Consider the following 18,349-nt stretch of genomic DNA (forward strand, 5'->3'; position numbering starts at 1 on the left):
ATGAAAACATGGATATGTATTTCACTAGGCTACTGTATGATCTCATACACAAAATATGCTAGATTTAAATGTAATAGTTGATAGAACACTGATGAGAATATTGCTTGAGAATTTTTTTTTTCAGACATGCAACTGTTAGTGTTTCTCTGTCTAGATTAAGGAGCTTTACACACAGTCTTATCAGAGCTAAAAAGGCCTATCTGATGACCTGTCGTGTTATACATTTCATGTAGACTTGATTTTGGTGTGTACAGTGGTCCTTTACATATAGCCAACAACAAATTTCCCAACAACAAAATTTTGGACAGTGAAAACGCTGAGTGGCTAATAACTTTGGAAAACCTATAGCTACCCCTTTTGCTCACTATGGCTAGTGAGCAAAAAAGTTCATGTCAAGCCCTGCCCATAACCAAGAACTCTCAAAGAACTCTGTCATTGAAAACGTGGAAATTTCAGAAAATTTCAGAAAAAAAGTGAAAATATTTTTTTCTAGTTATGAACCCACAAACATAACGTTAATCTGTGTTTATGTCTGTTGTGGGTGGGTTTTAGTTCTGTTCCCTAGTTTTCAGTTTGTTTCTATGGTTTCTCATTGATTAAATTTGGATTATCTTGCGTACCTGTTTTTCATTTTGTTGATTGGTTTGTTTGTATTTAAGCTCTGTTTCTTCCCGTTTATTGTCTGATCTCATCAGGTTTATATGGGTGGTCTGTTCAAGGTTTTCCGTCAAGTTTGTTTTGATTTTTGTTATTAATAAATCTGTCAACTGCTGCGATTAGATCAGTTTCTCATCTTTATTTGCAACTGCGGCTGAAAAAAAGAGACTTGCATGTTAAGCTGGGATAGGAGAAATAATTTTTTTAATTGTAAATTTTTTAAAGAAAATCCCACACTTTACCATTAAGTCTCTTGACCTATAATTCTATTTTCTCTAGGAGCCCATATGTGTGTTTGTGTGTGTGCGTATTTTCCAGGGAGGAAAATGGAGGTTGGTTGCCAGTAAGACCCAGGCACAGATATATCTGATCATCTGTCATGTTCCTGTCTGTCTCTGCTCTGTGACTGTATTAGCGCACACCAGAAGGGTGAGGGTTTCTGGGTTACTGCGATGTAGCACACAGAGTTCTTTCAATGTCCCAATCACTCCATCTCTGCCTCTCTCTCAATCTCTGGCAATGACCTCAAGGTCATTTTGACATACGCCTTCATCAGCACACACAGCCTGGTAAACACCCAACATGACAGATTGAGCACGCTTTTACATTTTTTTTGCTTACTTTATCCTTTATGTCTTTGAAACAACGCTCAATCCGAATATTGAATAGAGAGCAGACAGGGGATTTCGAGAGTACAGGGATTTAAATAAAAGCAATATGCTGACCTCAACAATTTTCTGCCTGTGGCCTTTTTCTAGGAGCTCTCCGAATGACGTGGCATTATTGACTCAGCTCCAGGAAATGTTCGACAACACATATTTTGGCAAGATAAAGTGGAAAAGAGCGAGACAGACTATGAATAATGGGCTTAGATTATGGACGAGAGACAGAGTGTGTAGGCTCATGTCCGATGTGTTAGAGCTGGAAGACACAGTGAGCAGCAACAGTGCAGTGGAGACGACTTAATCACATAACATCATATCACACTATACAGCTACTGTCACTGCAGGACTACAGCACCATGTTAAACATCCATTGACTTCTATTTCAAGGTGTTTTGTTGTTTTTATGTAGTTTTTTGGCTCTTAATCCTCCCTCTTGCCTGTAGAGATAGTTCTGAGAGAGTCCTCAGCCTCATATTTGATCACTTCTGTGACAAAGTCACAACCTCGAAAACATCAGAGACAAGACTTCAGTCTTGGAATGTCTGTGAGCTTTGAGATATCTTCTCTCCTGGCCTCCCTCTCTCTTCCTCTCTTTCTCTCTCACTTTCTCTATATGCGTAAATACTTTAATTGGGCATGAATTTGCAGTGCCATGTGCATATATACTAGTACACACTACACACACACACACACACACCAATAAGTTTGGGTTTGGTACAATTTTTGGTAACACTTTAGGGTCCAATTTTCACTATTAACTAGTTGCTTATTAGCATGCATATTACTAGAAAATTGTCTGTTTATTAGTACTTATAAAGCACATATTAATACCTTATTCTGCATGACCATATTCTACATCCCTTAATCCTACCCAATACCTAAACTTAATAACTATCTTACTAACTATAAATAAGCAGTAATTAGGAGTTTATTTAGGCAGAAGTCATTGTTAATAGTTAGTTAATAGTGAGAATTGTACCTTATTTTTTTAAGCATATCTATAATGTGTTTAATAATTGTATTTTAATACTTTATTAAGGATCAATGTATCATTTCTAAATTAAGTATTACATTATTTATAAACCAGTTATTTAGGAGTTGTCAGTGGTTCATAAGATCATTTAGAAAGTGTAAGTAAATGATTCATAAACCTTTTAAATGTACATTTATACATCTTATTATTTAGATGTATAGTAATAGTTACTCAGTGTGTTAATGGTACTTTGGTATGTAAATAATGTAATACTAAATTTAGAAATGATAAAATTATCATTCATAAAGTATGAAAATACAATTATTTAACAATTATAGATATGGTTGTAAATCAAGTATTTATAGCTGTTATAAACTGCTTATTAATGTCTATTAATGCTTTATAAATGATGACTAATGCTTAACTAATGATTCGTAGCATTCATCCTCTTATCTTCACCAAGGCTTCATTTATTTAATCAGACATACAGTAAAAACAGTAATATTTTGAATTATTATTCTTATAGTGTTACAGTTTTCTATTTTAATATATTTTAAAATGTAATTTATTCCTTTGATGACAAAGCTGAATTTTCAGCAGAAATTACTCCAGTCTTTAGTGTCACATTATCTGTCAGAAATCATTAATATGCAGAAATATAAATATTTTGTAATATGAATAATAATAATAATGTCTTTACTGTCACTTTTGATCAATTCAGTGTATTCTTGCTGAATAAAAGATAATTTCTTTAAAAAGTGACCCCAAACTATTGAACAGTAATGTATTTGTATTAGCTGAGTGAACTTTGCCAAGTTGCTCAGCTGGTGCAGTTTAATGAATCAACTGAGGAATTGGTCTTATTGAATCAGCTTGGATGACTCACTTTCTCACTTAACAGCAGGTTTTTATGTCTGTGCAAGGTGTCGTCTACTAGAAAAACAATATCCTTTAAGAAACAATGGGCTGTGCCTATGTATTAATTTTCTACAAAGTTACATTGTCATTTTTTGTAATAGGTAAGGTTTTTTTTTAACAGATGAGACTAGAGAGTGAACAAATGTGCCTACCATACATGGGAACTCCTTCCATAATTTTGAAAAATAATCCCACGATGCATCTCATGAAGTTGGTGCCAAACATATAAAAACTGTGACGACTTTGATTAATCTGAAATAGATTTGATTTTAAATTTGGCCATGCTTAACACTGTTTATACTTTATGAACAGCTCTATATCTCACATTATCCTCACGTGTTCCTATGCCATTTAATATTCAATCATGCAGTTGCTCTAAGTAATAGAAGATTTTGCCCAAGGCCCTACAGGGCCCTAATATCTGAAAGCGTAGAAACCTAGTTGCAAGTGTTTTCCATAACTTAATTTACATCTTTTTATAAAAGCTTTAATATTAGATGTTGAGAGTAATATAGTTTATGGTTTTCCAGCATGCCTTCCGCTGTATGTGCAATATGCATTTAGGGCCAGACTCCTGCTGCGGTTTCGCTTCTCATGAATAATGTTTTTTTTTTTTTTTTTATGAATATCTAATGCATTTCCATGAAAATATAAGATGTGGAAATGTTTAGAGGTCCGAGTTCAAATTGGAATTTTAGGAAACAGCTGACCCCAATGGTATGTGTGCTGTATGTTAACATATATGAATGAGAATGTGCTAACAAACTTTGAGTTCTGTACATGCTGGTAATGTGTTTTGTGTTGTTTATCAGACCCTCTAAATGTGTACAGTCAGATAAAAGTGTGTGTTGCAGTAGCGCTGCTTCAATTAGTCAACTCTCTGTCCAACCTCTCGTCTCTTCCCCACTCCTGGGTCCCTATATCTCATTCACTAAGCAGCTCACAGATCGGATTATCCTTACTGCATTTTTTTTCAATACATCCATTTATGCATTCTCAGACCCTCCCTCTAGATTCATATAGACAACCAGACCACCTAACATTCAATCAGAGACTCATTCCAGAAAGATGGCTGTCAGTTCATATAACCTGTTTAGTGCTAACAAAGACTGTGATGCATGCTGGAAAGATTCTAATGGTAGTTCTGTGTTTTGTTGTTTCATTTATTTGTTTTACTCTGGGACTGCAGCAGTTGGGTTGAGCCAAACCTATTCCAACCATCCAATTGATTTTAATTAATCATTATACTCTGCGATTCACCCCTATTCACCTCCTCTTCTACTTTGACTTCTAATATGCAAAGCTGACTTAGAGTTAGTTCTCCCAAAAATGAAAATAATGTAATTTATTACTCGCCCTCATGCCGTTCCAGAACCGTAAAACCTCCGTTTATCTTCGGAACACAAATAAAGATATTTTTGTTGAAATCCGATGGCTCAGTGAGGCGTGCATAGTCAGCAATTACATTTCCTCTCTCAAGATCCATTAATGTACTAAAAACATATTTAAATTAGTTCATGTGAGTACAGTGGTTCAATATTAATATTATAAAGCGACGAGAATATTTTTGGTGCTCCAAAAAAAACTAAATAACAACTTATATAGTGATGGTCGAGTTCAAAACACTGCTTCATGAAGCTTCGGAGCGTGTTGAATCATGATTCGGATCGCGTGTCAAACCGGCAAACCGCTGAAATCCCGTGGCTTTGGCGCTGATTCGATACACTGATTCATACACTCCAAAGCTTCACGAAGCAGTGTTTTGAAATCAGCCATCACTATATAAGTCATTATTTCGGGGGGTTTTGGCACACTAAAAATATTCTCGTCACTTTATAATATTAATCTTGAACCACTGTACTCACATGAACTGATTTAAATATGTTTTTAGTAAATTAATGGATCTTGAGAGAGGAAATTTCATTGCTGGCTCGGATTTCAACAAAAAATATCTTAATTTGTGTTCCGAAGATGAATGGAGGTCTAATGGATTTGGAACGGCATGAGGGTGAGTAATAAATGACATTATTTTCATTTTTGGGTGAACTAACCCTTTAAACACAGATTTTAAATTTAGATGAAAAGTGTTTTTATTGATAATAAACGCATTGGAAATTAGTTTCTCACCTTCTCCCTTGCTTTGTTTGACATTACCAACACTGATGAAATCAAATTAATGTTTTATTTCCAAACCTATTCCAACCATCCTATTGATTTTAAATCATCATTATACTCTGCTATTCACCCAGAATGCACATGAATCCTACATGTAAGACCCTGCTATTTAAGGCTGGACGATTTAGTCCGAAAATACTATTGTGATTGTGTTGTGAATTGTTAAATGAGGAACATTTCATATTTATTAGATTTTAAGGCTTAAAGGGGTAGTTCACCCATCATTTACTCACCCTCAAGCCATCCTATCCTATATGACATTCTTCTTTCAGACTAATACAATCAGAAAAAAATGTCCTGGCTAATCCTAGCATTATAATGGCAGTGAATGGCAGCCCAAAATTTTAAGTAATCCGCATGACTCTAGAGGGTTAATAAAGGCCATCTGAAGCAAATTGATGGGTTTGTGTAAAAAAAAATATCCATATTTAAGACTTCATAAAGTAAAATATCTAGCTTCCGGCAGACCGCTTCCGTATTCAACTTACGAAGAAAGTGTAACGCATCTCGCAGTTCAAAACGCTTACGCTACGTCTGACGTCATTTTTGTTAATTATGGCTATTTTTCTTACAAAAACCCATCGATTTGCTTCAGAAGGCTTTTATTAACCCCCCGGAGCCATGTGGATTACTTTTATAATGGATGGATGCACTTTTTTGGGCTTCAAATTTTGGGCTGCCATTCACTACCATTATAAAGCTTGGAAGAGCCAGGATATTTTTAATATAACTCTGATTGTATTCGTCTGAAAGAAGAATGTCTGATACCCCTAGGAGGGCTTGAGGGGGAGTAAATCATGGGGTAATTTTCATTTTTGGGTGAACCATCCCTTTAAAGAACAAGAAACATCATGATTTCAGTTTTATTTTTGATTCATTGTGCAGCCCTACTGCTATGAATGCTGAATTCAAAAGCCCTGGTATAAGCCTTGATAATCTGCTCAGTGATTTCTAAATGTACAGGTTGTATAGATGCTGGGGCTGCTGCTGATTGGTTTTGGGCACAGAGGAGGGGGAATGTCATTGACATTTCTAGTGGCAGCACAGAGATAAGGTCACCCTAAGTGCATTAGCACTGAGAAATTGACAATCAGCTTGACGAGTTGCAAATTGTTATCCTTCTTTTACATGCATAATGTCTGCAGCTGCAGTCACAGCACTTCATCCCCACCGCGGGGAATGAGAAATGAGATGTGAGGAAGGTGTTGGAGTAGAAGGAGGGAATGAGAATGACTGAGAACTGGGGAGAGTGACAGAAAGGGAGAGAGAGGGAAAGGGGACAATGTACTGGACGGAGGAGGACAAAATGTGTGCTGTACATTTAAAATAGCTGAATTTACACAAATGAATCACCTCCGAGCTGCTGCGGTTTGATTATAAGTCCACTCTATCTGTGAGTCTTTTGCTCCAGTGAAAGATTGAGAATTTGCAAAGGCTTTTCAGACTTGACAAGCAAAAGTATGACTGAGTTTTGAAAGGTTTTTGAAAGATGTAAGTGTGTCAGCGTGAGCTTCTTATGGGAAGGCAGGATGTTTGTGGAGCGAGGTTTGCAGTATGCAGTATTTCAGTTGGTTTCTTGATTCTGAATAGTGATGATTCAAGGTGATGATTTTCTACTGCATTTCTATGAAGTATTTCACAGATTGTTCTTGAAACTAGATTGACAGATTCTTTGTTGTTTCCCCTTCCCTTTTTTTGTATTACTGACAAACCCTTTAATGTAATTTTAAATCTATATCTTTCGCCAAAAAAATTCTACTTCTAATGTGCTAAGCTGGCTTAAAGGTTTAGTTCACTTCAAAATGAAAATGTCCTTATATTTTACTCACCCCCATCTCATCCAAGATGTTCATGTCTTTCTTTCTTCAGTCGAAAAGAAATTAAGGTTTTTGAGGAAAACATTCCAGGATTTTTCTTCACAATGGTTTTCAATGGCAACCAAAGTGTTGAAGTTCCAAATCAATGCAATTTCAAAGCACTTTGAAGGGCTTCAGAGACTCCCAGACGAGGAATAGGGTCTTATCTAGCTAAACGATCAGTCATTTAAAAAAAAACATAAATAAACATGAAAATTCTTTTTAACCTAAATTGCTCATCTTGCGCTGCTCTGTGGCCGTCAGTGATTGCGCAATCATGTCAAAAATGTCACACTAGACGTAGGCGGAAGCACCGTCCCCGTGTTTACAAAGCGCACATGCGAAGACTAATACAAACACCCTTTAACAAAAAAAGGTAAAACAACGATGTCGGACGATTTTGAAGTTGAATTGAAGTTGAATGTTAAAGGGCGTTTGTATTAGTCCTTGTTGCACGTTTGGTTGGGGCGGTACTTTCGCATACGTCTAGTGTGACGTCTCAATGTGGTTGCGCAATCACTGGCGGCCGTAGAGCAGTGCAAGATGAGCAATTTAGGTTAAAAAGTATAATAATTAGATAGATTGTTTCACTGGATAAAACCCTATTCCTCGTCTGGGTTCTTGCAGCGTCTCTGAAGCCCTTCAAAGCTCTTTGAAACTGCCTTGATTTAGACCTTCAACATTTTGGTTGCAATTGAAAACCATTATGTGAAGAAAAATCCTTGAATATTTTCCTCAAAAAACGTATTTTCTTTTCGACTGAAGAAAGAAAGACATAAACATCTTGGATAAGATGGGGGTGAGTAAATTATCAGGAAATTTTCATTTCAATTTTCTTCTTTAGCTTTAACGGACAAATTCACACAAAATTATGTCAAAATGCCCGTATAGGCAAGTATGTCTTAAAGGGTTAGTTCACCCAAAAATGAAAATTCTGTCATTAATTACTTACCCTCATGTCGTTCGACACCCGTCAGACCTCCGTTCATCTTCAGAACAGAAATGAAGATATTTTAGTTGAAATCTGATGGCTCTGAAAGGCCTCCATTGACACAATGGCATGGTTCACTCTCAAGACGCTTAAAAGGTACTAAAGACGTTGTTACAAAGTCCATCTCACTACAGTGGTTCTAAAATAACTTTATGAATCGGCGACAATAGTTTTTGTGCGCAAAAAATCCCTAAATAACGACTTGCATAGTGATGACGATTTCAAAACACGGCATCATGAAGCTTCGAATCGTTATGAATCAGCGAGTCGATTCAGCGGTTTGAATCGCCAAATTTCAGCAGTTTGGCGGTTTGACACGCGATCCGAATCATCATTCGGCTCATTGATTCATAACACTTCGAAACTTCATGATGCCGTGTTTTGAAATCGTCATCACTATGTAAGTCGTTATTTAGGTTTTTTTTTGCGCACAAAAACTATTGTCGCCGATTCATAAAGTTATTTTAGAACCACTGTAGTGAGATGGACTTTGTAACGACGTCTTTAGTACCTTTTAAGGGTCTTGAGAGTAAACCGTGTCATTGTGTCAATGGAGGCCTTTCAGAGCCATCAGATTTCAACTAAAATATCTTCATTTCTGTTCCGAAGATGAACGGAGGTCTTACGGGTGTCGAACGACATGAGGGTAAGTAATTAATGACAGAATTTTCATTTTTGGGTGAACTAACCCTTTAAGTGAACTTAAACAGTTGAAAAGAAAACGTGTTTGTACCAGTATGTTGGATACGAGCAGATAACTGCTGTATTTTTTCTCAATGTTAATCTAACAAAAGACAAAGAGAAAATCACTCACTGCTCTTGACTTGTTGAGCCCTGCTGAAGCAGCTCTAAATATTCACTGTGCTATTAAATTAAAGATAAAATATGATACAATAATATGAACAGTGAAAGTAACAGTAGCTCCAATACATTTTAACAGGCATAATTAGTCATGAAAATAACTGAAGGAAGCCAACGCATTTGATTCATATTCTTTTGGTTCCTCTGCCAACTATTAGTAATAAATTAAAAATGCAATGAAAATACAGGTATCGTACTAAATTAATGTTTTATTTCTATTTTTGACACAATAAATAGATAATTGTTACATTACAACAAAATAAAATGTATATATTTTAAATATTTTATTATTCTATTTTTTATTTATCAGCTAGTATTTATTCTAATATATTCAATATCTATATATTACATTTATTTTCCCCCTGTTAAATATTAAGCTTGAAATATTTAGCATTTTTCATCAGTAAAAAAAAAGACAGTTTTTTTTATATATATACAAACTCTGCAGCTTGAAGAAAAATTATTGATGTAAACACATTATAAAGACATGTGCATGTGGTACTCCAGAAGTGTAACAGTCCACCATCAATTATTTCTTACATATAATTTTGTTCTCTGAGGCTATGTTTCACATCATAGATCTTACAACACTCCTACCGCACTGCTGAGAGATGTAATCTTTTTTTCTTTGACTGTTCACATTTGTGTTTATACTGTAAATTACACATACCTGCATTATTGTGAACAGGCAGCTGACCTTAAAGTACTTGTGAGTGAGCATATACAGAAACAATAACATCACACGCTTTACCAGCACACAGTGTGGAAATGACAACAACAAAACCGCTACATCTCCAAGTGTCTTCAAGTAACTGCAAATTGAACAGCTAATTTGCTAACATGGAATGACTGTCTGTGATACATTCCCTTGAGTTTTGCTTGAACTAATGCATCTCACCAAATATTAATTAAATCTGCTATCTCAGCATCTTTCCAGTGATTCTGCTTGCTCCTCCCCCGGTTTTTGAGATTTTTGCAAGGCGCTTACTGGCACTGAATGATAACAACGGTGTGATATGCATACAGTACGTTAACAGAATGTGTGATTTTAGGTCTGACTGCATCGGATATGTATAGCTTTAAGGATCACATCTAGAGGCATGTCACATGAAGGGAAAAATCCAATTTGGGTCACTTCCAGCATGTTGCCTGAACATAGAGTGTTTAATTCAGGCATTTCAAGGTCAAAGTGGTCTGTTTTTCCTTTTTCTGTTAGTTTCTCCCTCCCCCACCATCTCAATCTGACCTGTGACTCTTGCTAATGAACTGATACAGCTTGACTTATCGGATAGTGTGACTTGAATACTAAAAGTAAACACTGAGATTTTCAGGAAAATGTCGTGGCTATCTGCACTCTCCTTATCTTATCAATTTCCCTTCCTCCTTTTTTGCATTACTGACCAACCTTTTGCTCTCTGGGGTATTGTATTTAAATCTCCCCTTCGCAATTGTTTTTCTGCTTTAACTTCTAATAAGCTAAGCCTAAACAGATTGATTTAAAATTTGGATCCAAAGCTTTTTTTATTAAAAAATAATTGATTTGGGAATTAAATTTGTTTCTCTCTCTCTCTCTCTCTCTCTCTCTCCGCAGGGTGAGTGCTCCCAGAAATGCCAACACATGTTCATCATAGAGACGGTGTGTGTGGGCTGGTTCTCCTTGGAGTTTTTGCTGCGATTCGTGCAGGCGCGCAGCAAGCTGGAGTTCCTCCGTGGACCTCTGAACATCATCGACGTTATGGCCATCCTGCCCTACTACGTGTCTCTGGTCGTGGGAGAAACCCCCAATGAGGACAATGAGCAACCCTCTGGAGGTAAGGGCTACTTGGACAAGCTCGGGTTGGTACTGAGGATCCTACGTGCCCTTCGGATCCTGTACGTAATGCGGCTGGCCCGCCACTCTCTGGGCTTGCAGACGCTGGGGCTGACAGTGCGGCGGAGCATGCGCGAGTTTGGCCTGCTGCTGCTCTTTCTCTGCGTAGCCGTGACGCTCTTTTCACCACTGGTGCACCTAGCGGAGAGCGAGCTTACCGGTGTACAGGATTTCAGCAGTATTCCCGCCTCTTACTGGTGGGCAATAATCTCTATGACTACAGTGGGTTATGGGGACATGGTGCCCAGGAGCATCCCCGGTCAGGTGGTGGCGCTCAGCAGCATTCTGAGCGGGATCCTAATCATGGCCTTCCCAGCCACTTCCATCTTCCACATGTTTTCCCGCTCCTACCAGGAGCTGAAACAGGAGCACGACAGGCTCTTTAAGGAGGAGTGTGCGGCAGCCGCGGCTGCTACCGCAGGAGCCGAGGACGAGCAGGATGGAGGATGGGTGGACTTTCCTCCTCCTAGACTAGTTCTTACCCCAGACACAGAGACGCCAGGCTCTGTTGAAGACCTTGCCCTACTCGGGAATGGTGGAGAGACTTCCGGGAATAACAAGCACCCGTTACCAGCAGGAGCCTTTTAAGTGATGTACAACCATTGTACTCTTCACTAGATCAAACATGTTCTTCCATGCCCTCAAACTGAACACTTTTGCAGTGGACAGGGTGAATTGAAGAGTTAAAGGGCCTTGAAGCTACAGTAATTTGTCTTCCATCAGCCACAAGCTGACTTCATCTCATTGAAGTACTATTTCCTTCATATTTACACTGTGGACTTATGCCAGATTTAGCACTCCATGAAAACCCATGCAATAGAAATCAAAAAATTAAGCTACATAGTTTAACTTTGGAGCATTTTTCCACGCCTTTAGACATACAGCAGAGAAATTTACGTTCCTCAAATTAATTATAGGTCGTTTTTTTTTAACAAATCCAAAGATGTGCTTTTTTGTTGACTGTTTTAAATGCAAGAATTGCTCTTCCAGAAAATGTGCATAATGCATATACTTTTCTTAATATAATAAAACATGCAATGGCTCTTGAACAGCTCCAAATAAAACAGCAGTAATCTCAGAGTCTTGTCCTGTTTTTTAGGGTTCCTAGAAAGATTTTCTAATCCTCTTCTTTGAAATGCTCAATCATTAAACACAGTCACCCTGTTCTCTTCTCTTCTTTTTACGTAGCAGCACATATGTGCCCCTGCCATCTGCCAGCTCTGACATGCAGCAGTTATGGTGTAATAAGTGTTTATTAGTGTTTATTGCTAGAGTTGAGATTCACCATGACGTGATCTCAGTGAGGTCAACTCCATTTCCGTGGTCTTCACCTCTTTTTACCGATTTCTCCCTAAGAGAGTCTGATGCCCCCAGGTGAAAAGCTTCTCTGTAAGGTCACAAAATTGTCCCACTGCCCAATGCTTGGGGGGATCTTGATGAGGCTGGGGATTAAACATGCAATAAATACTCAGAGATAATAAAAAAAGTCCTTCTGGAGTCAGACTCTGTGACGGACTTTGCTTTGTCAACAAATCACAAATTTGCACTTCTAATCCAATTATGCAGTCATGTTGCGTCAGATGTTCCATGAACGGCGTTGCTACTGCGCCAAAAGTCCCAGAAGGCTGAGTCATGAATCGGAAAAGGTACAGAGGAAACAAAAAGGCTTTGATGGACCAATCAAATTACATGTGTAGCTTTTCTCAGGATTAACCAACTGGTTGAATCATTAAATGGACATCAGCTTGTTTTTAATGTAAAGGTTAAACCTGTTTATCACTTGTTTTTCTTTCTTGATAGACACAAGCAGAGGCAGGATCAGGTCTTAGTCCACTCTCAAGTTAAGTAGTAAGTACACTACCCAGATAGTCAACCATTTCTGTCAAAATCACCATACCACAAAACCAGTCATAAGTCGCATTTGTGTATGGGTACATTGTACAATACATTGTATGGGTCAAAATTATCGATTTTTCTTTTATGCCAAAAATCATTAGGATATTAAGTAAAGATCATGTTCCATGAATATATTTTGTACATTTCCTATCGTAAATAAATAAAAAAAATCGTATTATTAGTAGTAATATGCATTGCTAAGGACTTAATTTGGACAACTTTAAAGGCGATTTTCTCAGTATTTAGATTTTTTTGCACCCTCAAATTCCAGATTTTCAAATAGTTTTATCTCGGCCAAATATTTCGGCCGTATATATATATATCTCAATTTATGACTAGTTTTGAGGTCCAGGGTCACATATTACTTACTAGACATGTCATCATATGTTCTTCAATCTCTCAAGTAGTCAGAAAAGGAGGATAAGAATATATTTCACAATGGTACTGTACTTGTAAAGAGCTTCAATGAAGCCAAACAAAGCCAACAAATGATACCATGGCATGCTCCGCAGCGATGTTGTTGACAAATGTCAGCAAAAAATAAGTGATAATGCATGACTGAAATTGTTGCCGGTCACTGAGTCATCAGCGTTCTAATGTCTAGTGCTTAAATTTGTGTTCACGTTATACTGATCTTAAACTGTTATGGAACAGCTTGGAAGAGAAAACTATTTTCTTAACCATTTTGATGGAACGTATTCTATTGCAGTAACAATTCATATGAACTTAATAACCATCTGCACCATTTAACAGCATTAGATGGGGGGAAGCTTCGTGAGATGTGCCATCAGCTCAGCTATAAAGATGCTTTTATCCGCAGTGCTTATTGAGAAATCTTGTTGAAGGATGGCTTGAATGATGTATCATATGCCATTATTTATCAAGGACGGCCACATCTAGATGGCAAGTGTCTTCTCCTGGCACCAGTGATTGATGTAAAAACATCAAGAAGGGTTTAAGAGGCCATCCATCAGATATTCTTGATGGTAAGATTGATTCCTATTGGATGGATAAGTTTAGATTTCAAAGTGTGGTAGATTTAAGATTTAGTAGCAAACCCATTTACAGTTCAATTTAAGCAATAGGTCAATGATGCATGTGTATGAGTGTGTTTTGACATTTCACAGCATTTCAGCAATAAGTAACAGCACTTTTCTGTGCTTATGCACTTTTAATAACAGCCACTTGAAATCCACGCTGAAATATGACACATAAACTGTTGAAGGACTACAATGATCAATGAACTTCTAGTGTTTAGAATGTGGGTGGTTGTTAAATGTGGGTTTCTGATGTCAGACATTTTAAGCTTTTGGAACAAGACGTTTTTGCAGCGTAGTGTCATTAAATGGCCTTTTGAACTGTTTTCAGTTCTTGAAGTTACGATATGTTTACATGCTATTTTCAAAGGATCGAGGGAACTTGTATTTCTCATTACATCCTTTTAACTATTCACGAGTGGCACGAGTTCCGCAGTGCTGTCTGGATGCTTCTATTAGCATATCTGTGATAGTATATTTCAGGATTAAATGTGACTTTTTTATCACTTCATTTAGCTTCATCACTGCATTTAGCTGCCTGTTGGCAGAGATGCTAGAAGTGAACAGATGTTCTCACTTCTCACTATTCAGTTCTTTTTTTTATCTGATATGTCAGTGAGGTTATAATTGGGCATTGGCTTGTCAGTCAGTCTGTCCGACTTGTTTGTTTGTAAATGGATTTGATCTTGTGAACTTTGGCTGACATTATAGTGATCTAGATGAACAGCAGCTACTGAATTACCCAGAATGCGCTGTCTAATCTTAAATACAGTTGGTAGTATAGATTAAAGAAAGGGTCGCTGGTCATGTAACTAAACTTAGCCTCATTGACCTCAAATAGCTCTTTTTGCTTTCACTGTCGACAGACAAATTGCTGGACGTATTGCACCGCTCCTGGCAACGACGCGGTGTAATTTTTTTTCCCCATCTGTCTGTCATGATGGTAAGAGCCTCAATGGGGCAGTGAGCTTCCCATTAATCTTAGCTGACAACTTGACCGTAGATGTACCGCAGTGTGGCGATGAAATTCTGGAAAGGGTCTCGCTTGGAAAGTTAAAGCATTCCTCCTTTCTGTATTACACAAGCATCATCATTGCAGTATAGTTCCAGTCTAGGTGGAGATTTCACTGAACATCAGAGACCTCTGTGTCTTTGACAGACAGCTGTGATTGATTCCTAGTGTTTCTATAAAGGCAAAGTTTGAAAAATGAATCAAAGACTCTAGGAGGAGGCATTTTCAGCATTTTTTTTCCCTAGGCTTACTTCACAGTAAGTATCCATGTTTTATTTATGCACCACACAAACCTGAGTGAAAGAGCAGGAAGTGCAGTTCGAGCACTCATTCATATGCAGAATAAGTCAAGCTCATTTAAAGAGTGCTATGATGTGCTATCGGTTAATAAACTCGTTATAGGCTTATATGCAACTTTAGGCTTATAATACATGCATACTATACATTCACGCAAAGCAATATATACTATATAGCAAGTCTCAACTGCAAAATGTATCTATATTATCACCTAGCACTTTAAATAAAGTTGGATGTGTCCAACTTTATCCGAATACATACAGTAGACTCATGCAAGGCGATATATAATATTTAGCATATCTCAAATGCTCGATTGCTTGTATCCTTGCAAAATGTGCACTATAATATCGCCTAGCTCTAATCTGCTAAATGCGACCATAAGGCATGAAGATATTATCAAAATTAGCATCATGATTTGCTTTGACTAAATGTGTATTGTGAAAAGCGCTATACAAATAAATTTGACTTGACATGACCTGTACATGAACCTGGTAACCTTTGCACTGTACACAAATAAACGGATTATCTGCAAAGTACTGTTTATATATTTACTATTCATATAGAGGCTGATGATGCTTTGTACATTTCTTTCTTAGGTTTCTCAGTCTTTTAAGCAGGTGTTTGGGCATAATGGCTGTCGACAAATGATCCGCTTGTGTAGCGAGTGTTCTGCTTGATGTTCTGCTCAGGTACAAAGTGTCTTCTTGTGTCCCTCAGAGATCAACAATTAACTGTTGGATTTCGAACTGTAACAAGCCTTCCCTCTTACAGACTAACTAATATACTTGACTTTTTTTATTTTGTGCTGAAAAATTTGATGTTTTGTCTCTTCTACTGTAATGAAAATCACTGATACAGATGAGATGCCTGCTTTTAGGCGCCAACCAACATGTTCTTCTACATTACTCTTTAATAAAATAATATATTGATATTTGAGACACGGAAATAGATTGAAGAAAGTTAATGAATAATGCTAGTAAATACTAATATGATAAAGTGAATGAAATGAACAGAAAATAGATGCTTTATAATCACTGCAAAGTCACAATTTCACTGCAAGCTTTGCTATCTCTAGTGCTTGAAATGACTAAACTGGTTGTTTTATGATATAAAATTTCTGTATATCATCATCCCATAAACGGATTGAATGTCAAAGGCTATGTCCGGAGTGAAAAAATAGCTTACTGCATACTGCGCAGTTTATACTGAAAACAGTACAAAACATGAAACATTATGCATTATAAAATTATTATTTTAAACAATAACCTCACCGAGTTGGTGTAGTGGACTTCTCATAAACAAATCGTCATGGTTCTGTCCCCTTGATTGGTCTTGTTCTTAGTTTGGTGACAGGATCCTGACACTCATGTGTTTGTGTGAGTGTACAGCTTTGGGGTTGTTCTCTGGGCCGTGTACTCTTATGTCTGTGTCTTGCATGTTTGGGTCACGGTGTCTGGATCCTGACACTTCTAGTCTTGGTTCAGTTTCGCCGTTAGGGTCCTGACATCCATGCTCCGTGCACTTCTGTCTGTCTTGTGTCTTGTTTTCTGTTTGGGGCACATGGCGGATGAGCGTGTTTGTCTGCCATGTGCTCTTCTGTCTTGTTGGTTTGTGCGAGCACATGGCTTCTGTCATGTTCTGTTTGTTTCTATGTGTCATGTGCTCTTCTGTCAGTCTCTAGTCTGGCTCCGCTCTCTTGTTACCTTATTATTGGTTAATTTGCACCACCCGCTCTCGCTTGTTATCCTTCTATTTATTCTCCTTTTGTTCTCTGTACTGTATCAGATCACCTTGTCTGTTTGTCGTACCTTGCTTCAGTCCTGCTGCCTGTGTTTTTCACCGATTGGGGAGGTTTAAGTTGTGTTTTGTTTATTTTTTTTTATTAAATAAAGCACTTCAAAGCTCTCTCTGCCTGAGTCCTCACAATTCTTGACCCACAACTGACATAAATATTAGGGCTGGGTATTGACACAAATTTCACAATTCGATTTGATTCCCAAACTTACAATTCGATTCGATTTCAATTCCCAAGCTTGCATTTCGATTTCGATTCAATTCGATTATTTTGGATATATATCAGGTACAATACATGGCAAATTTTCTCAAAGAAAACAATGCTGTAAACTATGGGAGTCAGTAAGTGATTTCGGTAAGTTGTACTGTATCTTTTAACACACTTTCAGATTCTCATTCATGTTTACTTAGTGCTGTAACTGGTATTAAGGCGGAAGAGAAGATCAGTTCATGTGCGCTCTGCGATGCCACTTCTCTTGAACTGAACTGAGCTGCGCCAGAGCGATCTTGCGCCACAGCGCCTAATACATTTCTTAGTAAAATGAACGTAATTTGAAAGAGTTTGTTTCATATCAGTTGTAACAAAGCACAAAGATTATTGCGATTTATTGGATGGGAGGCGCGCTACAATGTCCAGTTCATTCATCAACTGAAAACTGAATGACTAATCGATTCTTGGGATTTAAGAATCGATTTTGGTTTGTGAAAATGAGAATCGATTAAAATCGAGAAATTAATATTTTTTAACCCAGCCCTAATAAATATGTTTGTAGTGAAAAATCATGGTTGATATTACTTCTAGGTCACTCATCATCTTGGAAATGGAAGGTTAGGTTGAGTGCATTGCATTATGGTATACATTACATTGCATCCCATACATATATTCCATATTTCCTCTGTTGTAAACACATTTAAGCAAAAGTAGCAGGTCATACAGGTGTATACTTCATCAATTATGCCATTAGTAGCTTTTCCGGTGTGTGTGGAAGTGCACTGACATTCTGTAATTGCTATAATGATACACACTTGTTCTGATGTTCTACAGAGGCCGACAATGAACAAGCGATATCAGAGAGACAGGTGGAGGGCTGAGATGAAGCAGATATCTAGAGATAAGAAGATACAGGACACTGATGATTATTGCCTTAAAGGGCAGATTAAAGGACCACGTTAATCATCTCATCACCATGGGTAATTAGTTTCAACTTCTAACATCCCAGAACCAATAGATCAAAGCCCACTCTAAATAGCCCACAGACAGGGATGAGCTATTCTAGTGGTCATGGTGACCAGAATGATGTGATGTCAGGGAATGTAGAAATGTCCCCAAATCAGTTATGAGACTGT

The 18,349-nt window shown here is 37.5% G+C and overlaps 1 protein-coding gene across 1 annotated transcript in view; it reads left to right on the plus strand.

Moving 5' to 3' along the window:
* kcng4a (potassium voltage-gated channel, subfamily G, member 4a) overlaps positions 1–12,132 on the plus strand; it is a 39,356-nt gene extending 27,224 nt beyond the window's left edge. Inside the window, exon 3 of the mRNA XM_079825213.1 lies at positions 10,688–12,132. Coding sequence (XP_079681339.1) covers positions 10,688–11,554 — 867 coding nt within the window. The 3' untranslated portion in view covers positions 11,555–12,132. The remainder of the gene's footprint in view (positions 1–10,687) is intronic.
* The last annotated feature ends 6,217 nt before the right edge of the window (positions 12,133–18,349 follow it).

Source organism: Gobio gobio (genome assembly GCF_949357685.1).
Source record: "Gobio gobio genome assembly, chromosome: 9".
NCBI classification, from domain to species: domain Eukaryota; kingdom Metazoa; phylum Chordata; class Actinopteri; order Cypriniformes; family Gobionidae; genus Gobio; species Gobio gobio.